The following is a 24,865-nucleotide window of genomic DNA, read 5'->3' on the forward strand; positions in this document are numbered from 1 at the left end:
TATAGAGAAGGAAAGTAGATTAGTGGTTTCTGGAAGCTAGAGGTGGTGTGTTGAAGGAATGGGGAGTTACTGCTAAAGGACATGTGATGGAAATCCTATATAATAAAAGCGTAGTATACAAATTGTCCCCTTGACCGGGAGGTCGTCTGGGAGTTCGACTAGGGGGCGGATCTGGCCTGGGGAAGGGAGGGAGTACCCGGCTGGCAGGTGGCAGCCACTATCTCTCTCTCCCTCTCCCTTCCTCTCTGAAATCAATAAAAAATATATTTACAAAAAAAAAAAAAAAAAAAGGAGGTGAAACGAAGTTATTTGTAGAAAATAGGAACTGAGGACATTCATTGCCAGAGGTCTCTCACTAAAGAAGGAAATGATCCCAGAAGCACAGAAATTCTGGAAGGAATGATGTGTAAGAGACAAGGTAAAAATTGGGTAAATTTGAATGAATATTGACTGCCCCAAACAATACTATGTATTGAGGTTCAAAATACATTTTTCAATATCTTGAAAAGTATAGACTACATTAAAGTGGTCTAGTGCCCTTAAATTGTCTGGGCAGTGATACTCATTTAGAGCAGGTTCTGCTGAGACAGGGAGCCATGTGGTTATATAGGGTAAATTACCGAAAGTATTAATAACTAGGAATACGTCGGATAAAGAAAGGAAATATGGAATAATAAAAATAGCCAGTTAAACCAAAAGATGATGAGAAAGGAAGGAAAAGGAACTAGAACAAGTAGATCAAATACTATATCAGAAACTACTTTAGATGAACATACCGATTAAATACCTTTATTAAAAAACTAAAATTTTCAGATTTAATTAAAAAAAAAAGCTACATTCTACTTATAAGAGACACATCTTAAATCCATGGGCACCAAATGTAGTCGGTACAAGACTGGAAGAAGATACACTATGGAGCACTAACCAAAAGAAGTGGTACAAACATATTAGGAACAGATGACATAATCTCTGAGACCAGAAACATTGCTAGAGAAAAGGAAGAACTCTCATAGTGCTGAAGGACTCAGTCCACTAGGGAATATAAATAAACAGACAAATAAATAAATAGTTGACAGAATTAAAAGGAAAAATAGAAAAATGCACAGTTGTAGTGGGATATTAATACACCTCTCTATAGAATAAGCAGATTAAAAGCAGTAAGGACAGCAGTAAGGACTGGTCAGTGTGGCTCAGTTGGTTGGGCATCATCCTGAGCACCAAAAGGTTGCTGGTTCTACTCCTGGTCAAGGCACCTGCCCAGGTTGCAGGATTGATCCCCAGTAGAGGTGTGCAAAAGGCAGCCGGATCAATGTTATGCTCTCACTTTGATGTTTCTCTCTCCCTCTCCCTTTTTTTTTCTCTTTCTCTCTCTCAAAAATAAAATAAAAAAATCAATAAACGATATTTTAAAAAAAGCTCAAAAAAAAAAAACAACAACAGTAAGGACAGAAGAGACTTGAGGTTCCCTTTTAATAAACTCTGAAGCTGTGGAGGACACATTCTTTCCACTGGGTCACAGAATAAGTTTCAAGAAATTTCATAGAATTGATATCACACAGGGTATATTTTCTGGCCATAAATTAAGCTAGAAATGAACAATAAAAAGGTACTAGTAAATTTCCAAATATTTGGAAATTATGCAGTATACTCCTAAATAACCCACGGGTCAAAGAAGAAGTTAAAAAGAAATTTCCAGTGAAATTTAGAAACTATTTTGGATGGAAGATAATGAATATATGGCATATCAGATCTTGTGGGCTGCAGTTAAACCCTAGTTAGAGGAAAATTCTAGTCTTAAATGCACCAAATTGAAAAAGAAGAAGATGGAAAATCTTAAAATCTTAGACATTAGAAAAAATACCAGCATATTAATCATAAAGAATGTAGAAAGAAAGAAATAATAAAGATAAGAGTAGAAATTAATGAGATAGAAAACAAACTTAAAATAATGGAAAAGCAATGTAATCAAAAGTTGGTTCTTTCATAAGACTAATAAGTGAATAAAGAACTGATCCTAAACTGTTAGAGAAAGAAATGGGAAAGCACTAATTACTAATATCAGGGATGAAAAGGGGGACACCCCTACATTCTCAAGGCACGAAAAGCTAGCTGTTATCTTTGGGCACATCAATGCACTTGTGGGATTTCAACTGCTGTGTTTTTATTCATGCCAAGCCCCCAAATATATTTTCCTATTCAATGTCATTACTTGCTTTAGACATAACATGTAAAAACTAAAAATCCCAATTTTATCCCATCTCCCTGACCCTAGTAGCTTTTTGTCTAATGTTTCCCATGTTTGTAAAAGGTACCACTACTTACTAATTTGCTCAAGCAAGAAACCCAAGATTTTGCCTCTCTCTGTTGGATACCTCCACATTTGATCAATCACCACTTCGTTTGGACCTCTCCTTTCTTCCTCCCCTCTCCACTGCTTCTGTGATTGCCCCAGTGACCTTGAGATCGCCCCCCTCCCAGTCCCCCCCATTCCAGCAATGGCCTCTTCTTTTGCCTTCCCTTTCCGTCCCCACTTTGCAAAGATGGTCCTGCATGCATCTCTCTGCAACGCTTTCACGGCTTCTGGTTGCCCTAGAATCAAGTCTAAAACCTAGGGGGGCCAGAAGTTTCCCCCTCTGCTGCCCTTGACCTTCCTTCAGGCTTCTGCAGTAACTGACTCATTGTCCTCATGTCCCTGAACCTCCACCAGCTGTTGGTGATCTGTCCCATCCACAGCCCTGAGGGCCTGGACCTGGCTGTCACACTCATGGCCCGCTCCCTAGGATGTGGCACAGCACCTGGCCCAGAGAACCAGCACAGGAGAGGATCGGTAATTTGAATGAGCGAGCAAGCGAACAATAACGGATCAATAAGAATCCCGAATCTTAGTGCTGACATTATTTTTCAACTTGGCTGAAGTGAAGCAAAATGGGAAAGGTACCTGTAAACATAAGTAAGTATAGTCCAGCCTTTCTCAAGAGAGAAGTTTAATGCATTTTTAGTTATTTATTTAATGATAAAAAGGTCTTTTAAAAGAGTTCAAATATTTACCAGATTATCACACCCCCTCGGTTTAAGCTCTTAATAGGAGAAGCCTGGCCTTTGTCTTTCCTGTAGAACTTGGCAGAAACTTTTAACTTTGGTTGGTGAGCTGTGCAAGTCTGTTGACTCAAATTAAAATGTAGGACCTGATTTGGAAACTGCCTAAATCAGTTTTAGGACGTTGGTTCTCTCACTGGGGTTGGTGGCCACTAATAACACAACTCAGTTAAGGTTTCTGAGGAACTGAAATCCAACTGCGTTCAGAATAAATTCAGTGGTATTATTTCATAGCACACGCATGCTGCATCTTTTAAAAATATCCTCACATTTCACCCAAAAACATTTATTAAAGTATCTGCAGTGTATATATTGTTCCAGATGGGCCCACAGGGATTGAAAACGATTAATATTATTTGTTGGGATGAGCCAACAGGACCTATTTTCTTCTGATGTCGTGTAAATTAGTTTCATTTGGTCTTTTTCTTCAGCAACCCAACCAAGTGCCACCTGTATTTTTTGTACATGAAAAATGACTTCTTTATATGAACTGAGTCATTTTTTATTGTGAATGTATTATAGACACAAAGGAATAAGCAGGAAGCACATATGTAGCTTGCAGGATAATGAAGTGAAGGCTATGTCCTTGCTACCCATCTTAGGAAATGGCAGAGGGAAGCCATGGCATCTGTGCCCTCAACCTTGTCCCTCTGCGGTGGGCATTATGGGTGTGGGGGCACCAGGGCCCACAAATGCTTGATGGTTGAGCCAGGGTTTTGTGTTCTTTAGAACCAGAAGGGGCACATGGCACTGCTTGCGGGAAAGCGCTTTCCGAACCTCTTTCGCTTGTCAGTGAGGACCAGTTTCTTGTCTCTGCTGCCTTTAGAAGGAACCAGATAGTTGAAGGAAGCCACAGGCTTCATAGCTGCCTAGCAACAGAAGCACTGTTTGCGGGGGAAATGGGTGCAGCTCTCTGTGAACGGACCGAGTGGCACCTGCTGACGCCTTTGGGTGCTCTCAGATGAGCCCAAGGTGGGCGCTCAGGGCCTCACAGGGAACCCGGCCCTGGAGCGAGACGAGGCCAAGCAGCCCTTCCCTTCTGAGCCGGGAGCAGGGCCGGCTTTGTGGGTGTGTGACCGGTGCCACTGGTCAGAGGGCCCTGTGCTTGCAGTTGCTATCTTGAAAGTCTCCATACTTTGATCTTTGTTGTAAGTGCAGTACAATGAGACGATGAAACACTCTGGGGGCTTGGAGCCACAACTCACCCCTCCTGACCTTCCTGGGAGGGGCTCCCAGCTGACTGCTTCCCTACTCCCTGCGTTCCAGGCCTTTCCACCCAGCAACCGCTGCTGTCCTTAGTCTGCACATGGGCTTAGGCTCCGGGAGGGGCAGGGGCAGTGCCAGGCGTGTCTGCTCTGTGGCATCTGAGGGCTGGGCCTGGTGGTGGCATTCCTGCCTTGAGCTGGCAGTGTCATGGCACACTCAGAGGGCACCTTGGTGGGGTGAGCCTCACCCCCCCCCCCCCCCCCCCCACTGATCCAGGCACCGAGCCCTTCGAGTGTGAAATTGCAATCCCTGCTGGCCACCTGTTCGCTGTGGGTCTTTCCTCAGGGGAAGAGGAGCAGCAACCATACAATATTTCTTACAAGTCTATGGTCTATGGGTGGTCCTTCTGGTTTGGGCCAGTTGGACCGATCTCGGCTGGGCTCTCTGTGTCTGCCGTCGGCTGGAGGGGCACCTGTTGGCTTGCCAAACCGGATGCCTCCTGCAGTGTGTGGCCGTTGGCAGGCTGTCAGGAGGGCAGCGGGAGCGACCAGGCACCCTGGAGGCTGGCTAAGCCGGGCTTCTTCGTGTGCGGGCAGAGGTCCAAGAGCAGCAGGAGGGGACAGCCCGCCTCGGTGGTGAGCAAGTATCGCTCAAGTCTCCGCTCTGTCCCATCGGCTGCCTCGTTGGCCAAAGCGAGACACAGCTTTCAGGAGTCGAGAAAGATCCACGCCTTGATGGAAAGAGCGGCAGGACCCATTGCGAGGGATGTGGGTTCAGGGGCAGGAGGAGCCACTTAAATGACATAAGCAAATGACACTTATTTGAGCTTTTCTTTATTTTCATCTATTTTATCAATCAGCATATGTTTTCCCACTTCTGAACTATTACCAAAACGAGCTCAAAGGATAGTCCTCGTGTGTTTATAGAATGGTTCCGTGTGAGTCTATTTCAGGGTCACAGTGAATTTTATTGCCGAGACTAAGGCCTGCCGTGGACCTGCTGCCAAACCCAGGTAATCATTAAACCTCCCAGTAACATGCCGCTTCACTGGGTTAGGGAGAGAAGAATATATAAATCCAGACGTGACATCAGCCTTGTTTTAGATACCGCCCCTCCCCCTGCCCCAGGATGAGGAGTCTGCCCTTTGTTTTTGAATGCAGTGTCTTCTTTGTAGGAACCGTCTAAACCCCAAGCTGATCTTGTGCAACCTCTCTGCAAGGAGAGGGGGCTCTTTCCATGTCCCCAGAGATCAAGAGCCCATTTTATTTTTTTTACATATATGTTTATTGATTTCAGAGCGGAAGAGAGAAGGAGAGAGAGAAACATCAATGATGGGAATCACTGACCTGCTGCCTCCTGCACGCCCCCCACTGGAGCCTACAACCCAGGCATGCGCCCTGACCAGAATCGAACCTGGGACCCTTCTGTCTGCAGGCCAACGCTCAATCACTGAGTCAAACCAGCCAGGGCGAGAGCACATTTTCATGGTTCGACCCGGGAGGAGCGGCACAAAATTCCAGGATATTTGCAAGGGTCCCTCCTTGTAGATCTGTGATCGATTCCCTCTAGAGCACCCCGCCCCCCACCGAATCCCAGCCGCTGGTTTACAGCCTGCAACCTGATCCCAAGTCTTCCTGCTCTGCCACTGCCACTGCCCCCAAACTTCCCTAATGCCGTACTTTGTAACGGCCCTGTAGGCCCTGTAACGTTATCTTCCCGCCTGGCTCCCGCCTTGTCTTATGTCCTGACGTGCCCGCAGTGTCCTGGCCACTGAGCCTGGAGCCAAGAAAGGAGTGCAGGGGACATGCTGCCAGGGGCTCAGGGTTGACATGAAAATCGTTGGAGTCAGGAAATTCCAGGGCCCTTAAGTCATCCGGGAAGACAGTTGACAGGAGAGGCCAAGGCCAGGGATCAGGTTGCCTCTAAGTAGGAGCTGAGGTTCCCGGCAGGAGCTGGTCTGGCAGGAGGTGTCTGAGCCTTCTTCAGTCTGCAGGCCGAGTCTGGGTATTTCCGGCCGAATCTTCATAGTGACCAGCTGGGAGCTGACGTCCCCTCACTGCCTCGTCACACTGTTGTACTCGTTTATAACTGCTATTCGGTATCCCCGACTAACTAATTGAAGAATTCAGTTAGTGTCCCTATCAATTGGTTTGTAAAAATGATACTTGAAGCGCTCTGGCTGGGAGGCTCAGTTGGTTGGAGCGTCGTCCCGTACACCAAAAGGTTGCTGGTTTGATCCCTGGTCCAGGCATAGACGGGAGGCAACCGATCAATGTTTCTCACATCGATGTTTCTCTTTCTCTCTCTCTCTCTCCCCCCTTCCCTCCTCTCTAAAAAAAATAAAAAAAATCAATAAACATATCCTTGGGTGAGGATTAAAAAAGACCTAAGACCTCTCCCCAGAATATTGACATTGTTTCAATGTGTCAGTCCAGCAAGGAAGCTCTTTCTTCCAACTCCTTGGCTCATGTGATGGTTTAAATATTAATCTCGCCTGTCTCCGGTGTCACGTTGAGGTGGGGTTTGTATCACGGGATCGGGTGGGCAGTGTGCGTCGATTCCTTTGGTGTCTTCTCAGGCAGCCGTGTTGCTGGGACCCCTCTGGTGCCCACGTGTCTGGGCTCCCTAAGGCCGGGGTGTCTGACCCTGCCCCCTGGCTGTAGCCCTGCCGTGAGGACTCCACACACACACACACACACTTCTTGAGGGATCAAAAGGCACATGGTCACATTTTCTGTTTTAGTTGAAGGACTTGCGAGCACAAATGGCTAAACTCTTAGGCAGGGGGAGCGGGGTTGTGACAGTGGCTTGGGAAGTAGTGACAGCCTGTCTCCGGAAGGGGGGCCGGGGCGGTTTTGTGGAGGATGCTTGGGTCACGGAGGCTGTGGGTGCTAATTATAGAGGAGGAATAGAACTGAGGGTGAACTTCCACACATGTGGACAGCTGGTTTAAAATGGCTTTTTGTTCTCTTCTGTGTCATTCTTACTCAATAAAATGGTCTTTGAGGGAAGGAAGCATTTATGTGTTCCTTGGTGCCCAGTCTGTGCCTGACATGTAATTTGGTTGAAATTGACTTATGGAAATGGTCATGGCTAATGCTGCCCTGAATGTGCGGAGAGGCGTGAGGAGAATAGGCGGTTCTGCTGTTTCGGGATTCTGCTGTCAGAGGCTGAGAGGTGTGGGGCTTCCTGTTGTGGTCCAGGGCTGGCTGGGAGCGTGGGGGGCCAGGGTGAGTGTTGAGGAAAACCAGATATTCACCTTGGCTGGCTGGGAATAACATCGGGAAGGGCCTGTGTGGAGATGATGTGCAAGATAGCCAGAGTTGCCATAAGGGCTGCATCTGCCGGCCACCAGGAATCCCCACTCCCCCCTAACTAAGAACAGCATAGGGCTGGGGCGGGGGTCCCCCTGCTGTCTCCACCTTAGGCACCTCAAATTAGCGACCTGGGAGGGCCAGAAGCGGAGTGTGCTGGAGTGGGCCTGGGGGGCTCGAGAGGGCTGATGGGTATTCTCGGGGATTCTGTGAGCCAGCTGTTCAACATAGCTATTATTAAAGATTTAAGGATATGTGTGTACAATTAATAAAGTTCTATTAAAGACAAAGATAATAAGGTACAAACTTCCAGTTATAAACAAGTCACTGGGATGCAATGTACAGCCCGTTGAATATAGTCGGTAACATCGTAGTAACTTTGTACGGTGACTGATGGTTACTAGACTGATTGTGGTGATCACATCGTACATTATATTAATGTCGAATCACTATGTTGTGCACCTGAAACTAATATCAGATTGTATGTCAACTATACTCTCCTAAAAGCAACAAAAAATAAAAAATAAAGATAGTAATAGCAACTCAAAACATGTCATTTCCTAAATGTTTTATTACATTTTACTGCTCCTCATGCTTTTGAGGTTTCTGACATCTCTTGTATCTGATACACGTACCATATACTGGTGAGTTGCTGCACATCTTGTGCAGCCCCACGCTCAGTGACTTCACGCTGCTGGCTGAAACGGGCCGCGGTGGGAGAATTTACACCACATACCCCTGCACAGGCTGCCCCTGGGCTCTCGCCGGGCCTGCGTGTGGACTACAGAATGACTCAGACCCCCTCGGGGAGAGGCAGAAACGCTCTACCCCAGCGGTGGGGAACGTCCAACCCACGGGCCGTATGAGGCCTTCGAAATAATTTGATCTGATCCTGCCAAGGCATTAGGGGTGAGTTAATTAAATGTCTGACCAAATATAGCAGGCTAATTTTTAAGTTGATAATTTTGTATGGCCCATGAATGATGTAATAAATACCCAAATGGCCCTTGGCCGAAAAAAGGTTCCCCACCCCTGCTCTACCCAAAAGCTTTCTCTGGGCTCACCTGTTTTTAGGGGATGAAGCCCAAGAAATTGTTATGGCTTAAAGGGCTTTCGTCACCCCCACCTTCTAGGCTGTTGATTATATGTGGGATTAAAAATAAGCAAATGTGCGGATACTATCAACACAACAGACCAAGTAGCTTTCTTAGTTAACAACACCTGTAGGAGTTAAAAGCGAGAATGAGCAGCTGTGAGTCCAGCCGTCCACATGGTCCAGTGTGCATGTTAGCAGGTCCAGGGTCTCATGGAATTTTCCACCTGGGAAGGATAAAGTCGGATTTCAGCCCTGGGCCCGGAGATGCCTCTGCAGGAAACCATTCTTGGCTGCTGGTTCCACAGGTGGGGGGAGCAGTTCCCCGTGTGTTTCCCCAAAACCGTGGGTGCACCTCTGACACCTCAGAACCGTGAGTTTGGCCAGTTTGATTCCTGGGTTAAATGCTGTCTCGGATCAGATGATCTGTCTATGCCAGTCAAGAATGCTGACCCTCACCAGCACGCCCTTAGAGGAACAGTTTGTTATTAGAGAAATCAAACAAGTGAATCAAATAGGATTAACCCCTTTAAACAATTTAACTAGGTGTTTCTTACAAATAACAAAGAACAAATTCCTTTCAATTTGTTGAGGATAACCAGAAACACGAACCTGCTCGGTCTCTAATTGAAAAAACAACTTAAAAAAAAAAAAAAAAAACCTCATCAAACTGTACACTTAAAATCTATGCAATTTAATGTAAATTCTATTTTAATAAAGTTGATTTTACAGAAAAAAAAGATCAGCAGCCTCTTCTAAGTGCTCATTCTAGACAAGAAGATAGTCTCAGTTTCTCTTGTTGTGGATCAAGAGACTTATTTCTTGTTTGAAATCTCACTGCAGAAGTATTATCACATGTTTATTTAGAAACTTTAACCTTTTGCACTCGGATGTCGAGTGTGACTCGACACGGTTAGCATCGGTAGCAGGAATTGAGAAAAAAGCGAGTGCAAAGGGTTAAAGTAGCCACATCTTCGCCTCTTATTTTTCAGTGTTAGTCTCCTATTATATCATTCTATATAATAAAGAGGTAATATGCAAATGGTCATTACATCGTGACGGTAACGACTGATCAGCAGGAGGGTGGGGCAGCGAGTTACAAACTGCAGAGAGCTACAGGAGGGCGGGGCAGTGAGCTACAGTGTGGCAGAGAGCTACTCGTGCACCGATTCGTGCGCAGGGCCACTGGTTTTGAAATGAGAGCCTAGCTCAGCAAGTAGATGAATAATAAGAGCCACCCTAAAGACTGAGAAATCAGGCATGCAGTTATACATTTGGGCTTCCTCGTCATGTCAGCTTTAATCTTTGGTAACATAATTTCCCTTTATTTTTATGTGTCTCGATCATTGTAAATGTCATGTGATGCTGCTGTAACAACCTCAAAAGTCTTCACGACTCACCGCCACAAAGGCTCGTGTCTGGCTCGTTTTGGTCCAGGGGAGGCGGGGTAGCGAAGGGCTCTGTTCCGTGTAGCGATTCAGGAACCTGGGGCTCTGGTGGTTTCTAGACTTTGGAGTCCTCCACTGGCCGCTGTGCATCTGGCCGCAGGCAAGAGACAAAAAGTGGAAAGTTGTGCAGGGGTGTTGTGGCCAGGGGTGCTGGGGGCCTTGTTCACTTTCACTCACATTCCATTGGTCAGTACTCAGTTTCACTGTTGAAAACCAACTATAAGGCTGGGATATGTGGTCTGTGTGTCCAGGAGGGAAAGGGAAGGGGGTTGACAAACACATGGCAGAACACTTGGATGCCTTAAGCTATATATTGCAAGATTGATATTTTTAAGTCCTTCGTAGGTCTCAGGCCATAGAAAGGATCAGGACTTAGTGGTTGAGCACATGATCTTGAGTCAAACGGCTGGTATCCAAATTCCAGCTCCGTCATTACCAGATGGGGCATCTGTTAGTTTCACTCTATGCCTCAGTTTTTTCATCTGTAAACTGGGGATACTAATAGAAGTAAGGTCCATGTGAGAAGCAAATGAAGCAACATAGGCAAATGCTTAGAATTATGCATGAACATAATAACAGATAAGTATTTGTTAAATACATTAAAAAAACTGAGACTAGTAAGCAGAGACCTCAGGCCCTCTGTGGTATGTTGTAATTTGGGTATGCTGTCATCCAAATGGAGAATGTTTCTTTTAGCTCAGTTGTTTATTGAGCAGCTATTGATTGTAATGTGCCAAGCATGACAGAATCTGAGAAAGCAGGCTTCTCACTGAATCAAAGGAAACAACATGTTTTCCCATCAAATTTGCCTTTGAAACTCTGGGACTCTTAATCCACATTCACACCAGCATTGTGAGCTTGGTTACCACTCCCCACATCCATAGATCCTCCTGGGCCCCTCAGAGTGCAAAGTGGCACTGGCCCAAAGGGCTCATTCTCCACCCCTATCGACAGCCACTGGGCCCTGTCAAGGCCACTCCCTTCATAGGTGTCGTGTCTGTCCACTCGATATGCAGTCTGCTCCCAATCTATTCACAGGAACACACTACCTCCAACTGTGATCTGAACTTCAGAGTGATGCTTGATTAAAAACCCACATGGGGCGACATGCAGTGACTGCTCCATGCCGAGTCCCCTCCCAGGAGCCGGCTGGGCTGACCAGGCTCTTTCTCTTGCAGCTCGACGACTGCACGCTGCAGCTCTCCCACAATGGCACCTACCTGGACCTGGAAGCCACCCTGGCAGAGCAGCGGGACGAGCTAGAAGGCTTCCAGGATGACGCTGGGTAAGAGCCACAATTGTCCCTGCTGACTGGTCCTGACCTTCCAAGAAATGGGGGGGAGGTGGGGGGGCGGTGGCCTGCAATATTTTGGAGAAACCTTTGGCTTTCTCTTCACTCGCAGTCACACAAAAAGAAGGGAGATGCAGGTGACACCTGTAGTCACAGCAAACTCTTTTGCATTTTGAGTAACTCATTTTTTTTTAAATAAAAGTTTTATTACAGTTGACATTCAATATTATATTAGTTTCAGGTGTACAGCACAGTGGTTAGACATTTATGTAACTTACAAGGTGATCCCCCGATGAGTCTAGTACCTACCTGACACCATCTATTTGAGTAACTCTTCTTGACAAGGCTACTCAGGGGTAGGAGCATTTCTGGTTGGGTTTAATTAAGCACATGGTGTTTACATCCTGTTCTCTTAAGCCAAATATAAGTACATTAATATTTTAAAGATTTTAGTGGATTGACAGTTGTTTTTTTTAAATGTTTTTTATTCAGAGAGGAAGGGAGAGGGAAAGAGAGAAACACCAATGATGAGAGAGAATCATTGATTGGCTGCCTCCTGCACGCCCCCCCACTGGGGATCGAGCCTGCAACCTGGGCATGTGCCCTTGACCGGAATCAAACCTGGGACCCTTCAGTCTGCAGGCCGACAGTCTATCCATTGAGCCAAACCGGCTAGGGCCAACAATTGTTTTAAACATTGTTCTTAATGACAACTCACTGGATATTTAGTTTTCTTGCCAGATGCCCTAGTAGATCATGTTATATTATATCATCTTTTGAACTCATTACAGTGGAAAAAACAATTATCATGTTAACTAACAGCAAATAACTTTTAGCCTATCTAGAATTGCTTCATACTTCTGATTGCTCAGTCTGAATAAAGCAACATATATACAAAATCAAAGATGTGTCCAGAAAGTAAAATCTCTGTAGGAATATACTTATACAATCAACCATTCCTATATTTATTAGATTACTAGAGGCCTGGTGCATGAAATTTGTGCACTGGGAGGGGGGTGTCCCTTAGCCTGGCCTGTGCCCTCTTGCAGTCCCTCCGCCCGGCCTGTGCCCTCTTGAAGTCCAACTGATGGCTTAGGCCCGCTCCCCCCAGACATCCCTAGTGCTACTGCAGAGGTGGGAAAGGCGCCTGCCACTGCTGCTGCACTCACCAGCTGTGAGCCCGGCTTCTGGCTGAGCGGCGCTCCCCCTGTGGGAGCACACTGACCACCAGGGGGCAGCTCCTGCATCGAGCGTCTGCCCCTTGGTGGTCAGTGCGCATCATAGCAACTGGTTGTTCTGCCGTTCAGTTGATTTGCATATTAGCCTTTTATTATATAGGATTGAAATAGCTTTCTGTGAGGCCCCCTCCCTGCTTCTCTATCCCTCATCCATCTTGAGCTGCGTATATCTCTGATTTTATCACCTTCCTCCTTAGAAAACTTCAGGGGCTCCCTGTTGCTTTCCCAATAATGCCCAGCTATTTTGATCTGGTGGTCAGAGACCTCCCCAACAGTTGTTTAGACATTACCTTGATTGAGTTAAAAATATATTACTGTCAGATGAATATTTTCAGAGAATACTAAGTTTTCATGAACAGCTCAAGGAAAAAAAATGGGAACCTGTTAGTATTAGTCTCCTACCTGACTCCACTGTGTACTGATGACTTCCTGGATTTCCCCTGTTTTATCACAATTTATGATCCATTTCCCCTAATTGTCCCTCTGCTGCTAAAACTCTAGGAGGTCAGGACTAGACCTGTCTGACTACCCAGTGCCTAGCATTTTCTCAACACCTGATAGGCACTGAGTGAATGCTGGTGGCCAGTAAATGAGGGGGGTCCCAGGATGGATTCCTGAATGTCACGACCATGAGCACCAAACCAAGAAAACCAGGGTCCTTGGTGGGAACCAGCAAGGTTCTGTGAGGACGCCCTTCCTGTCTCTGGAGTGGCTCCCAGGATCACACCAACAGTGCGTGGGGAAAGACCTGGAAACTGTCATCGGCTGTGCACATGTGAGGGCTATCATTATTAGTTCACATCAGATTCTACTCATCATCACTTAAAAAATGACTAATATAAGACCGATAGATTTGAGGAAATTCCATTGTCATAGTTTTTACCAAGTACTTGACCATGATATCCCTATCTCTAAGATGTCAGAATTCAGGCTGGGCAACAGTCTAATTGGGTGATTTTATGGCTCATTGATCCAACAGACATTGGGGGTGTTATGAGTACATCATTGTCAACTTGAAAAATGTTTCTAGAGGTGTTACACTTAACGACCATGTCCTGTATGATTTTCTTCTCTTTTATCAAAAGTTGAATGATGTAGAGATAGCAGCTTAGAAAAAAAAAAGTGTTAATATATTAGACAACAGTATCAAGAATTAAGAGTTGGGGAGAAAAATAACCTTTATGGAGCACCTGCCATGCAAACCACTATACTAGGCACCTTATTCAAGGTATGTTTGTTTAATAGTTCATTCTCTTACCAGCCATGTGGCTGGATTTTATCATCCCCATTTTTTGTTTGAAACAACTAAGGGTCAGACCTTAAATTCCCATACTGGGCTGCAGTGGATGGTGGAGCCAGGTTTGAACATTGTTGTGACCAGTCCCCAAGTCTGTACAGGCATGCCTCATTCTACTGTGCTTGATGGATGATGCCTCTCTTACAAACTGAAGGCGAGGTCCTTCACCAGCAAAAAGATTACAACTCACTTTATTGTGAGACTTGCTTTAGTGCGAGACTCTCATTGCCTTGGTCTGGAACCAAACCCACAGTATCTCCCAGGCCTGTGTACTCCTCCACCATCCCAGGAGCACCTGGGCAAAGGCACTTTAGGTTCTACTGAGGATGTACATTCACACCTTTGGTGACATGAGGGTGCTTCATGCAAGGACACCTTCAGTTCCAGGTTAAAACACTGGCTGTGGCTGAAACAGCACCAACCCTACAGCAGGGAGGACGCATCTGCTGCTGTCCTCTGGCCCTGGCCTACAGGTCACTCTGTCAACACCAGAATCAGGAGCTGGAGGCTTCTCCCTAAAGAGCCAGGGCCCTGCCGCTAGGTCAGCAGAGTAGATCCTGGCTTCCTTTCTTCCTTTGTTCCCTTCTGAATCATAACCTGGCCTTGGGCCCATGGTCCTTGACCACATCTCTGCACCCTAACAGCATGCGATGCTGGGAAAACGAATGATGGCAAGAAGGCAGGACTGACGGCATGGGCGACTGCAAACGGGAAGGTAGCCCTAAAGCTGCTGGGTAGCTGCGCATTTGACAGTTGTGCCACAGCTCACCCCAGAGCAGGCTTTATGGCTTTGAAATAGTTGTGCCACAGCTCACCCCAGAGCAGGCTTTATGGCTTTGAAATAGTTGTGCCACAGCTCACCCCAGAGCAGGCTTTATGGCTTTGAAATAGTCTTCGTTTTTGGTGCCCCACCCCACATCCTTTGGAATGGACGCAGGATGACCTTCTCTTTGTCCAGAAGAGCTGAAGAAGCCACACTCTTCACTGCTCTCGGGTGGGGAAGCCTCTCTGTCCCTGGCCTGGATTGCAGAAGACATGCCAGGATTGACTGTCCTGGCACTGCCAGCTCACCCCAGTCACTCCCAGGCTATTGACCACCACTGAGCTCTGGCAGGGCTGGCTGGGAGCAGCCTACAGGCTGAGCCCTCCTGCACAGGTGGGAGGTGTCCGCGCACATCTGCAGCCTCACTTGCCCTGAGCATCCCTCCCAGGTCCTCTCGGGGAAGCGTGGCATTTGGCGGAGTCTGGGTGCCTGTGAAGTCATGTCTCCCACGAATGGGAGTTAAAATATAATTCCTTCCTAGTTAACAATTGCCCCTCATAGGCACGAAGAGGTCAAATGAAATGGCATTCTTCTCTTGATTTTTTTGTGTAAATCATAGCAAAATATCCCCTAATGAGACCATCTGACGGAGACACGGGACCAGCTATGGGAAAAGGATGGTGTTTTTCACACAGTGCGCTCGGAGTGAATTTTCCTTGCTGGAGCAGTTTGTTTCTTTGTTCTCGTTCATTGCCCTGCTCTTTTATGCCAGGACTAAAAATTAACTCACCCCTTGTTTAGAATGATCACTCAAGCTGTGGCTAAAGGGAGAAGAGGGGAAAGACCTTCAGAAGTGGAAGGACAAAGCGATTACTCTCTGCAGAGGGAGCCAGGCCTGGTCAGTGCCTTCCAAGGCCGGGGAAGTTAGTAGCGGAAACAGGAGCCCCGAAGCCTCTAATGATTATGCCTGACCCTGCCATGGTGTGACCTGGCGAGCCCGGTTCCCTCCCGGTGTCAGCAGGGATTCCAACAGGGCCTCTGGCATCCGAGGAGAGCATAGTACAGAGCAGTGTAGCCTAGTGGTCAGGGGCACGGGCCTTGTGCTGAGCTTTTCCAGGAGCCCCACCAGCAACTTCCACATCCAGTTCACCGAGGACAACTGTGTCACGTGGCCACCCTTGGGGGCCAAGGAGACTGGAGAAGGCAGTTTTTAGGTGGGTACGTTGTCCCCCTCAGACAAAATTGGGTTCTCTTGATGAGACAAAAGGGGAAAGTGGAAATTGGGTAGTAGCCAGCAGGGTGTGCCTCAGCAAGGAGAGAGAAAATTTCAAAGAAAGGGCTGTTAACACCATGCCCTCCACAGAGAAGCCAAGTTGCGAGAGGACCAAGGTCAGGCCAGGGTGTCGAAGGAGGAGATTTAGGGAGAGAGGAAGCAGAGTAGTCGTGGGTGGGGGAGAGAATGGAGGAGTGAGAAGGGGAGGCCACAGGATGGCCCCAGAGCCGGGAGCTGTGAACGCGTTCAACCAAGGTTTCTTTCCCATTAGGGGTCCCTGGGGATGAAAGGCTAAAACTTAAAAAACCTTAGAAGAAAATAGGAGCAAGTTTTCATTTCTTAGGTATGACACCAAATGCGTAATATTATTTTCCCACTTTACAGACAAGGAAGCTGGGGCTCAGAGAGGCTAAGTAACTTGTCCTCCACGGTCACACAGCTGGCTTCAGAGTCTATGCTTTTCACCTCTACTGTCTTCTAGGAAAGACCAGAATCCATCTGGAGATGAAAGTAGTCTCAACTGGCTCTCTTGAACTTGAAGCTTTTGAGCAAATAATCTTAGCTAACACTATTTTTTTCACTTGCTGATGACTAATTCAAATCCTTCTTCATATTTTTATCCCTCAGCCAGAACACTGGCTGCATCTCTCCGCTCCAGAAGCTTAGTAAAAGGAAGCTTATTCCCGGGGCAGTTGCTGAGGGGGTCCTAATTTCTGCTTCTTGTGGTCAAATGTGTTTTCTACTCTTGATCGAAATCATAGTTTAGTTCTAATTTGAGTGGAGGAATGTTTGAGGGCATTAATTTTGCTGTTGGTTGCAAGAAAACGTCATCAAGTCTTTGGCTGCATGCCACTTAATAAATTAATGTATGCACTTGCTCTTATAGCCACAAAAAGACTTCATATGTTATTCTTGTAAAAATATTCTCTTGAGCCTGATCAGTGTGGCTCAGTGGTGGAGCATCGATCTGTGAACTCGGAGGTCACGGTTCGATTCCTGGTCAGGGTACATGCCCGGGTTACAGGCTCGATCCCCAGTAGCAGGCATGTAGGAGGCAGCTGATCAGTGATTCTTTCTCATCATTGATGTTTTTCTCCCTCTCCTTTCCTCTCTGAAATCAATACAAATATATTAAAAATAAATAAAAAATATTCTCTTGAGAGACTGGGGCAGAACTGAAACATGGTGTCTGAAAGACTTACTTACTTGGTTAAACCAGCCCTCATACCTGCCCCCCCCCCCCCCGCCCGGTTCCCACCCCAAGCCATAGGCGTAGTTGTAGGAGAAACTTGGTGTATTCTGAGAAGCCAGGAAGTTTTGGGAAGTTCCTTCACCAGCAGCACCCTCACACCCCTGGCATGTGTGCCTTGATTGGAGTTCCCTTGGATTGAGTGTCTATTTTAGATGGTTTTCTTGTCACTTGGGTAGCACTGGCCTTGGGTGCGGGCACCTGATGGGATGTGGCTGATCTCCAGAGTGGTGATGTTTCCCTGGCAGTGGCTGTGCTGATAGGAATGGAATCTGAGTCTCCCTGGGGAGTTTCAGGTCAAATTAAATTGCTTCTGCCTCAGGGTCACCCTACTGCAAGCAGGCGGATTCAGAAGGAAGGGCAGCTATGAAATGGATACAGCATGTCAGTATCAGGGAGGAAAGGATCACTCAAGTGTTTATGCCGAATCCACTGATTTTTGGAACATGGAAGCTCCATGAAGGCAGACACCAACGTTTGTATTAAGGTTCTCTAGAGAAATAGAACCAACAAGCTATCTATCTACCCATTCATCTAGTCTAATCTTTCTAATCTAATCCATCTGGTCTACCGAGTATATCTAGAGAGATTTACTTGAAGTAATTGGCTCACTCCATTGTGGTGACTGGCAAGTCTGAAATCTGTAGAGTGGGCCAGTGGGGTGGAAATTCAGGTAAGAACTGGTGTTGTAGTCTTGAGTCCAAAACCTGCAGGTCAGGCAGGATCTCCAGGTTGCTGCTATCTTGAGGCAGAGCCTGCATCGTGCATCTCATATAGAGTGGAATGAGGGAGCGGATGAAGGAACACCCATCAGGGAGGTGATGGGCACACAGGCTCTGGGTTGCACTGCCTGGGTTGAATTTGAGCTCTGTCACTTGCTAGCTGTGTGACTTCAGCTATGTTGCTTAACCCTTCTGGGCCTCAATTTCCTCATTTAAAAAATGTTACCTATTTTATAGGAATTTTTTGAAGATCAAATCTGTATAAAGTACTTAGACTCTTGTCCGGCACGCGATAAGCATTCCATGAAGGTTAACAACTGTTATGAATATTATTTTCCAAACCCAAACTGACATAGTATCCCACTGGGGGCAGGGGGAAATCTACCCATGATTATTTAATTTTCCTTTGAAAGTTTTAGCCATGAAACAGAAGACAAGGGCATACTTCCTACAAAAAGCCTGGGAATAAAGTGATTATTTTTAATAGATGACATGATTATGCTCATAAAAGAATCGGCCCAAGGATTTTTAGAATTAATAACAGCAGCGAGATGGCCACGTACAAAGGAAATGCATGAAAATCAACTTCCCTCTAATAGTAGTATATCAGCATTAATCAAATTTAAAGGCATTTTATGGGGTGCCCTTTATACATTGACATTTGATATATATAAATAAAACATTAAACTTTCTGTAATCCCTGAAGTCTTAGGAGAAACCTTATTTGGTCCTGTAATTTGGTTTGGCAACATTTTCTTAGATTTTTGCATTTTAATTTTTATGTGTGTCCTCTTTAATAGATTTTAGCATTGAGGTTAAACCACTAAAAAAAGTGGAGAAGGTTGTATAGTGAGGCAGCTGTACAGCAAAAGGCAGGGTATGGCTGGTGACTGTGGAGCCAGACACTCTGCCTTCAGGCCTGATTCAGTTTCCACCAGCCCTCTGACTTTATGGAGGTTACGTCATTTCTATAGGCTTTGCTTTCCTCGTCTGTAAAATGGGCACAATGATGGTACCCACATCAAAGACGGGAGAAAATGGAGGTGGGTGAGGGAGGGGTGGGAGATGAAGGACACCTTCTGGGGACCAGCCTGCACTCACCGCCACTTGTCTCTGCCTTGGCCGGCTCCCTCCTCTGCCAGTAACTTCTGGGATTTGGCGCCTCAGCCCCTAAGGTGGCCTCCATAGACCTTGGCTCTATTCTAAGAATTTCCACAGTGATTCCTCCCATCTCAGGGTTTTGTGTAGAAGGGCAGGCAAGGAAGGAGGTACAGAATTGGAATTATAAGAGAGAAAACTACTACAAAATAGGCCTTTTTTGGTTCTGTGGTCTCTTAAGTTCCACCAGGGGTTGGCTTAACCCATCTGATTGCCTGGTTTCTCAAGGCACAAGCACAGAAGGGATGGTACCTCAGAGTGGCTGGCCTGCCAGGGCCGCCTCAGAGACTGTCCTGGTTTTCATGAAGGCGCCTGGAATCCTAGAGCGACCGCCCCACGCTCCCACTGGGGGACTGCAGAGGTCTCTGGGAAAACTTAAGCGCTTCCTCAAAATGTGACTTTGCAGTTGTTTGAAGATAAAAATGAGGGCCCTTTGAACTTTCCAGAACCTGAGGTATTCTGAACTGTTTCCCTGGCCATCCCTGCTTCCCCACTCAGGGCATCCAAAGCATGTGCTCTGCCTCCCGTCGTCTGGTATTCATCATCGACTCCTAATGCTGATAACAGGGCTACGGACTGACGGACTGATGGTGCTCCAGGTTTGCTCTTCCTCCTGTTTGGGGCCTGGCTCCCCTCAGGGCTTCCTCAGTCTCTGCTCCCAGCTCTGGGGGAGGCTCCCCACTGAGGCCCCCCATGTCCCCTCCCACCCCCCACGCTTACCCCCCAGAATACCTTTCCTGGCAGTTCACAAAGAAGGCCGTTCAATGACTGAGCGCAGGGCACTGACGGAAACTTATTTCCTGGTACCGTTAAAGGAATTGAAAGAGTGTCGACACCAGGATTGTGAGAAAGAAAACTATTGTGTGTGTGTGTGTGTGTGTGTGTGTGTGGAAGAAAGTTTTGAAGAAGTGTGCCCTCCTAGGAATCTCAAATCCATCTTCTGAAGATGGGTTAAGGGCTGTGGATTCCTTGTAAGCTCCTTAAGATTAGTGCCTTGCACACAGCATATGTAAATCAATCAAATGAACAAAGTGGGAAAGGCGGGGGGGGGGGACCCTGGGGATTTGAAAGGACTGGATGCAGGTTCTCTACCTACAAGCAGCTGCAGGGCGGGAGGCCACTGCATGCTTTTGTAGGACTATGCAGCTGGCTTTACTTTCTCTTTTAAAAGAATAAAAAAACCCCACCTTTTGACACCCTACTTTTTCCTCTGATCTGGTCTCAAGCATTAGAAATAGAATTGTTTCATTGATGACGATGAATCCATAATCACAATATTAACAGTGTGCCCAGTGCGATGTCTGTTCCTGTCCTCTCCAACACAACCGTAAAACCAGGAATTACTGCCAGACTCCTTTACAAAGGAAACCCTGATGGGCGGATGAGAGAGGCCAGAAGAGCGATGGAAGGGCAATTCTGCCACCGAGAGCCCCAGCGGCTTCCCTGCTGCATGCTGGTGGGCTGGCTCTGTCCATTGGCTTCCACTTTCTTCCAGTCTCAAAGCCTTTGCTACCCCCAGGTAGCCAGGACTCACGTTTCTTCCCATTTATCATCTTCTCTGTCACCTGCTCAGTGCTTTAGTCCTCCTTTGCATAACGTGGGATGAGCCCTGGTGGGAACAGAATTGGGGAGGGGCCAGCTCTTTGCTTCCTCATAAGGAATGAAGTCAGAAGGAAACACAGGTGAAGTGAGGTGTGTAAATTGGAGTTCCCAATAACAAATAGCCTATAAGCTCTTTGGTGGACTCCATCTTCCTGGAAAAGAGAAAAACCCGGTAGTCTTGAATTGATACACAGCAGAGCAGCTCTTTCGGATTCCCCCACTCCATGTGCCCCTTTCCTATATCCAGAAAGATGTAAAAATAGCCATGGGAATGATCAGGCAGATTTGGGTTGTTACATTCCTGGGATTTCACTTTATGGGCACAGATTTGAAAAATTTCCCAACATGGTCAAGCATGAGAACACGCAAACTCCGTGGATGGAACGAGTTGACCGGGTTTGGCAATAAAATGCGTGTGTCAATCCAACCGAGTCAAACTTTATTATGTTATTTTCTGGAAAGCCCTGTGACATCACATTATTTCAGGAGAGATTCTTGTTCTGTTTGGGTCCCTGCTTATCTGGAGCCTCTGTCTGGGGGATGTGTCAGAACCTTCGAGATGATTGATGGCATCTAGGCTTCTCATCGACCCCTCTGATGCCCGTGTGTGTTTTCTCTCCATTAGGCGGGGCAAGAAGCACAGCATCATCCTAAGGACACAACTGTCCGTGAGGGTCCACGCCTGTATCGGTGAGTGACGTGTGTAGGTGGGGATGCTTGCCATCTGTCTTCCGTGATTAAACATGTGATGAGAAATGCCACTCCTGGGAATGAATAGTCACTGTTGCTTGGGTTAGCTCCTGTCATTGGGTTGTTCAAGTTTTTAGTGAGGTAATTTCTAGCAGTCGTTTTTGCAGTCCCTGTTCTGCCTGACTCCCTTTGTTGTTTGGTTAGTGAATAGAGCTGGAGGTAAGACATTGCTGCTGAGGTTCCTTCTGGTGATGCTGGGAGAGATGAAGGCCTTCCTGGGGCTGTGCCAGTGTGAATCTCCTGCCAGTGAAGTGCCCACCATGTGCTTCCTGGTGGGCCTGTGAAGTTACCTGGGGCAGGGGGGAGTGAGGTCTGAGATGCCGTTTCTGGTCAGGTGAGTGAAAGGGAACCCTCAGGTCAGGGCAGGGTGGGCACATGTGGATGCTGAGCAATACAGTGTCGCACATACCTGTGGCTCAGGATGGCTGGCCTGCGGTCACTCGGGAACCCCATCGGGCCGTTCCTGCAGCCATTGATTTTCTTCTGGACCCACTGGTTTCCCAACCAACACACAAGGGTTGAATGGCGATGAAAGGAATTATTTATGCAAACTAGACAATCTCTACGTAAAGCGTTTCTGAAACTGGCTTGGTTTCCTCCTGGCATTGGGCCACATTGAGGCAAGTATGTAATATAGAAAGAGAAAAAGGAGCTAATTTTACTTTATGCATAGAAGTTCTCCATATCTGAGTAATTTCGCTTTTACTGAATATACACTGTGGTCTTAATTCAGGCCTCTAATTAGGAGAGCGTAAGTCATCCTGTTGAGGCGCAGTCTGCACCTGGAGTGTGGTGTGCGTGGGTGGAATGGGAGGAATCATTTCGGGTCCCTTCTTCTTCCTGCATCCCTGCTGGAGACCCAGGGATGGGGCGAGGGAGCAGCGGGACGTGAAGGGAAATCCGTGGCAGTTTCCTTCCGTTGGGGTTAGGTATGGTGGAGGTGCAAGTGCCTGGAGTGACAACCTTTGTCTAACTCTGTGTCCAGAGTAACTGTGCAGTGGACTCATAAAGCTCAGGAGGGTTTGTAATCTTGTTGGAAGCAAAGTAAGACCTGTAGGACCTTCAGCCAACATTAACCGTTCGCTTCTCAACTGCCTGTAGCACTGAGCAACCACAACCCATGTATGAGCACTTGATTATATTTAATTGGTTACACATTTCCAGTTATTTCACATGTATCAATCATGTCTACCTGAAGAAAAGGCCTATAACTCTTTTGGATAAATTCTCTCCCACCCCCAACGCAGTATCTAGAGCAAATCCAGGCACTTATGTGCTGAACTGTTTAAAGTTCAATATTGGTTGAAATATAACTGGTTAACAGTAGGATTTGGGGCATGAGCATGAATTTGCACTTCCCAGAAATAATAAGGCAGTGGAAGGCAGATTTATACTAAAATGGGCTTGTTAAATATCCTAATGAGCTAGCTCCTTGAAGAAAATTCACGCTTTTGTAGTATGGGCTGACATATTTTAGTGTAGGAGTTTTCTAATTTGCTGCCATGTTATTGACTCACTGCATTAATTGATGTATTCCATTGTCCCAGGAAATGCATGTAAAACCCATATCTTATCCCATGTGGCATGCTGAGCACCTCTATCCGGTCCAGCCCACTCTCTCCCAGGACACTCAGAACTTTCTGCTCCAGGGGGTGAAGTGGGTGTTTACGGGGTCAGTGTGTTTGTTCCAAACCTTCTTAAGCCAATTGCACTTGCTATTGGAATTTTAACACAATGAAATGATAACACAAATATTTTATAATGTGAGTGTAAAAAGTCATTGCTTTGAAAGTTCATTGACTATTTTGGAAAAGAATCAAAATTAGTGCAAAAGCCTTTCTGTCAACATAAGTGGGTTGTGACAACTACACAAGGTGTGAGAATGTTGTGAAAATGTAGGTTTCTGCCCTGGCCAGTGTGGCTTAGTTGGTTGGGCATTGTCCTGTGCACTGGAAGGTCACTGGTTCAATTCTCGGTCAGGGCACATGTCCAGGTTGTGGGCTTGATCCCTGGTAAGGGGTGTGCAGTAAGCAGCCAGTTGATGTTTTGCTCACATCTATGTTTCTCTCTTTCTCCCTTCCCCTTCCCCGCTCTCTAAAAATCAATAAAGAATCTTAAAAAATAAAAATAAATAAAAACGTAGGATTCTGCCCTGGCTGGTGTAGCTCAGTGGTTGAGCATTGTTCCATGCACCAAGAGGTCATCGGTTTGATTCCTGCTCAGGGCACAAGCCCAGCTTTTGAGCTTGAGTCTCAGTGGGGATCATGCAGGAGGCAGTGAATCGATGTTCCACTCTCATGGATGTTTCTATCTTTCCCTCTCCCTTCCTTTCTCTCTAAAATCAATAAAAACATGTTTTAAAAAAAGTAGGATTCTAGTCTTCACAAGTATCTTTATTCTTGCTTGACTTCAAAGAAGCTGAGATGGGAAATCATAGGCCATGTTATTGGAGTGGTTCATGAAAGAAGGTCCATGTAGAATTCCAGGTAGTAGATCCTTCATCAAAGAAATATCATGGTCCAAAACAGAGTATGTGAGTGTGTCCCCTTATGTGCTATAAACAGGATGACCAGCTGCTCATCCCTGGCAAGTCAGGATAGTCAGTCACTATAGCTGCAAATTCAACTAAAGTTTTAAGGTGTGTGCTAGTATGTATCATTTTTAAAGAATTTTCTGGTTTAATCAGTTTTCACCACTAATTAGGTCTGAGTGTATCAGATGAAGGTTTGATATACCCAAGAAGGCAAAGTTTTTCCTTTGTATGAAAAAAATCCTCTTCCCTATTATTTGCAAGATATGGAAAAGATTTATTATAATAGCACTAAATAGTATCCTCAGGAATGTATGCATCATGTGTATGAAGTACCAGCCTCCATTGTGATGTATTCCTTCCCTTTCCAAATGGCAATATTAGGTGAGATTTCTTGGGGATGAAAAGAACCCAAACCTGGCACAATCTTCAGTCAAAATAAAAGAGGAACACATGACTCGGGGGACGGACAAAAACCTTTCACATCAGTTGTCGGAGTCCTTGTTTCTTTTCGAGGTTATTTTCCCTCTTCACAATACGATAAATAGTTGAGCTATTACAGGCATTGGACAATGGCTGCTGTCTGAGGCTTCCCACCACATGCGGTTTCCCCAACCATCTTCCTTTCCACCTCACAGTTGGATTCAAAGGACCCAGGACAGCTTTGGCTCATGGGTTTAAGATGCTATCAAGTAAATTCCTCGAAAATAATGTTTTCCTCACTCTTCTCCTTCATTCCTGTTTTTATTAAGTGTAAGAATGTGTAGAATCCAGGACTGCGTGTTGATGAATTGGAGGTGACATGCCCTGGGAATTCTCCAGTGTTAACTTTGGA

The 24,865-nt window shown here is 46.2% G+C and overlaps 1 protein-coding gene across 2 annotated transcripts in view; it reads left to right on the forward strand.

Moving 5' to 3' along the window:
• The window catches only part of FHOD3 (formin homology 2 domain containing 3), a 376,750-nt gene that overhangs the window by 38,948 nt on the left and 312,937 nt on the right, over nt 1–24,865 (forward strand). For both annotated transcript variants that reach the window (XM_008158248.2, XM_008158257.2), the window contains exons 2-3: nt 11,336–11,442; nt 21,376–21,440. In XM_008158248.2, coding sequence (XP_008156470.2) covers nt 11,336–11,442; nt 21,376–21,440 — 172 coding nt within the window. The remainder of the gene's footprint in view (nt 1–11,335; nt 11,443–21,375; nt 21,441–24,865) is intronic.

Source organism: Eptesicus fuscus, chromosome 12, assembly GCF_027574615.1.
Source record: "Eptesicus fuscus isolate TK198812 chromosome 12, DD_ASM_mEF_20220401, whole genome shotgun sequence".
NCBI lineage: Eukaryota > Metazoa > Chordata > Mammalia > Chiroptera > Vespertilionidae > Eptesicus > Eptesicus fuscus.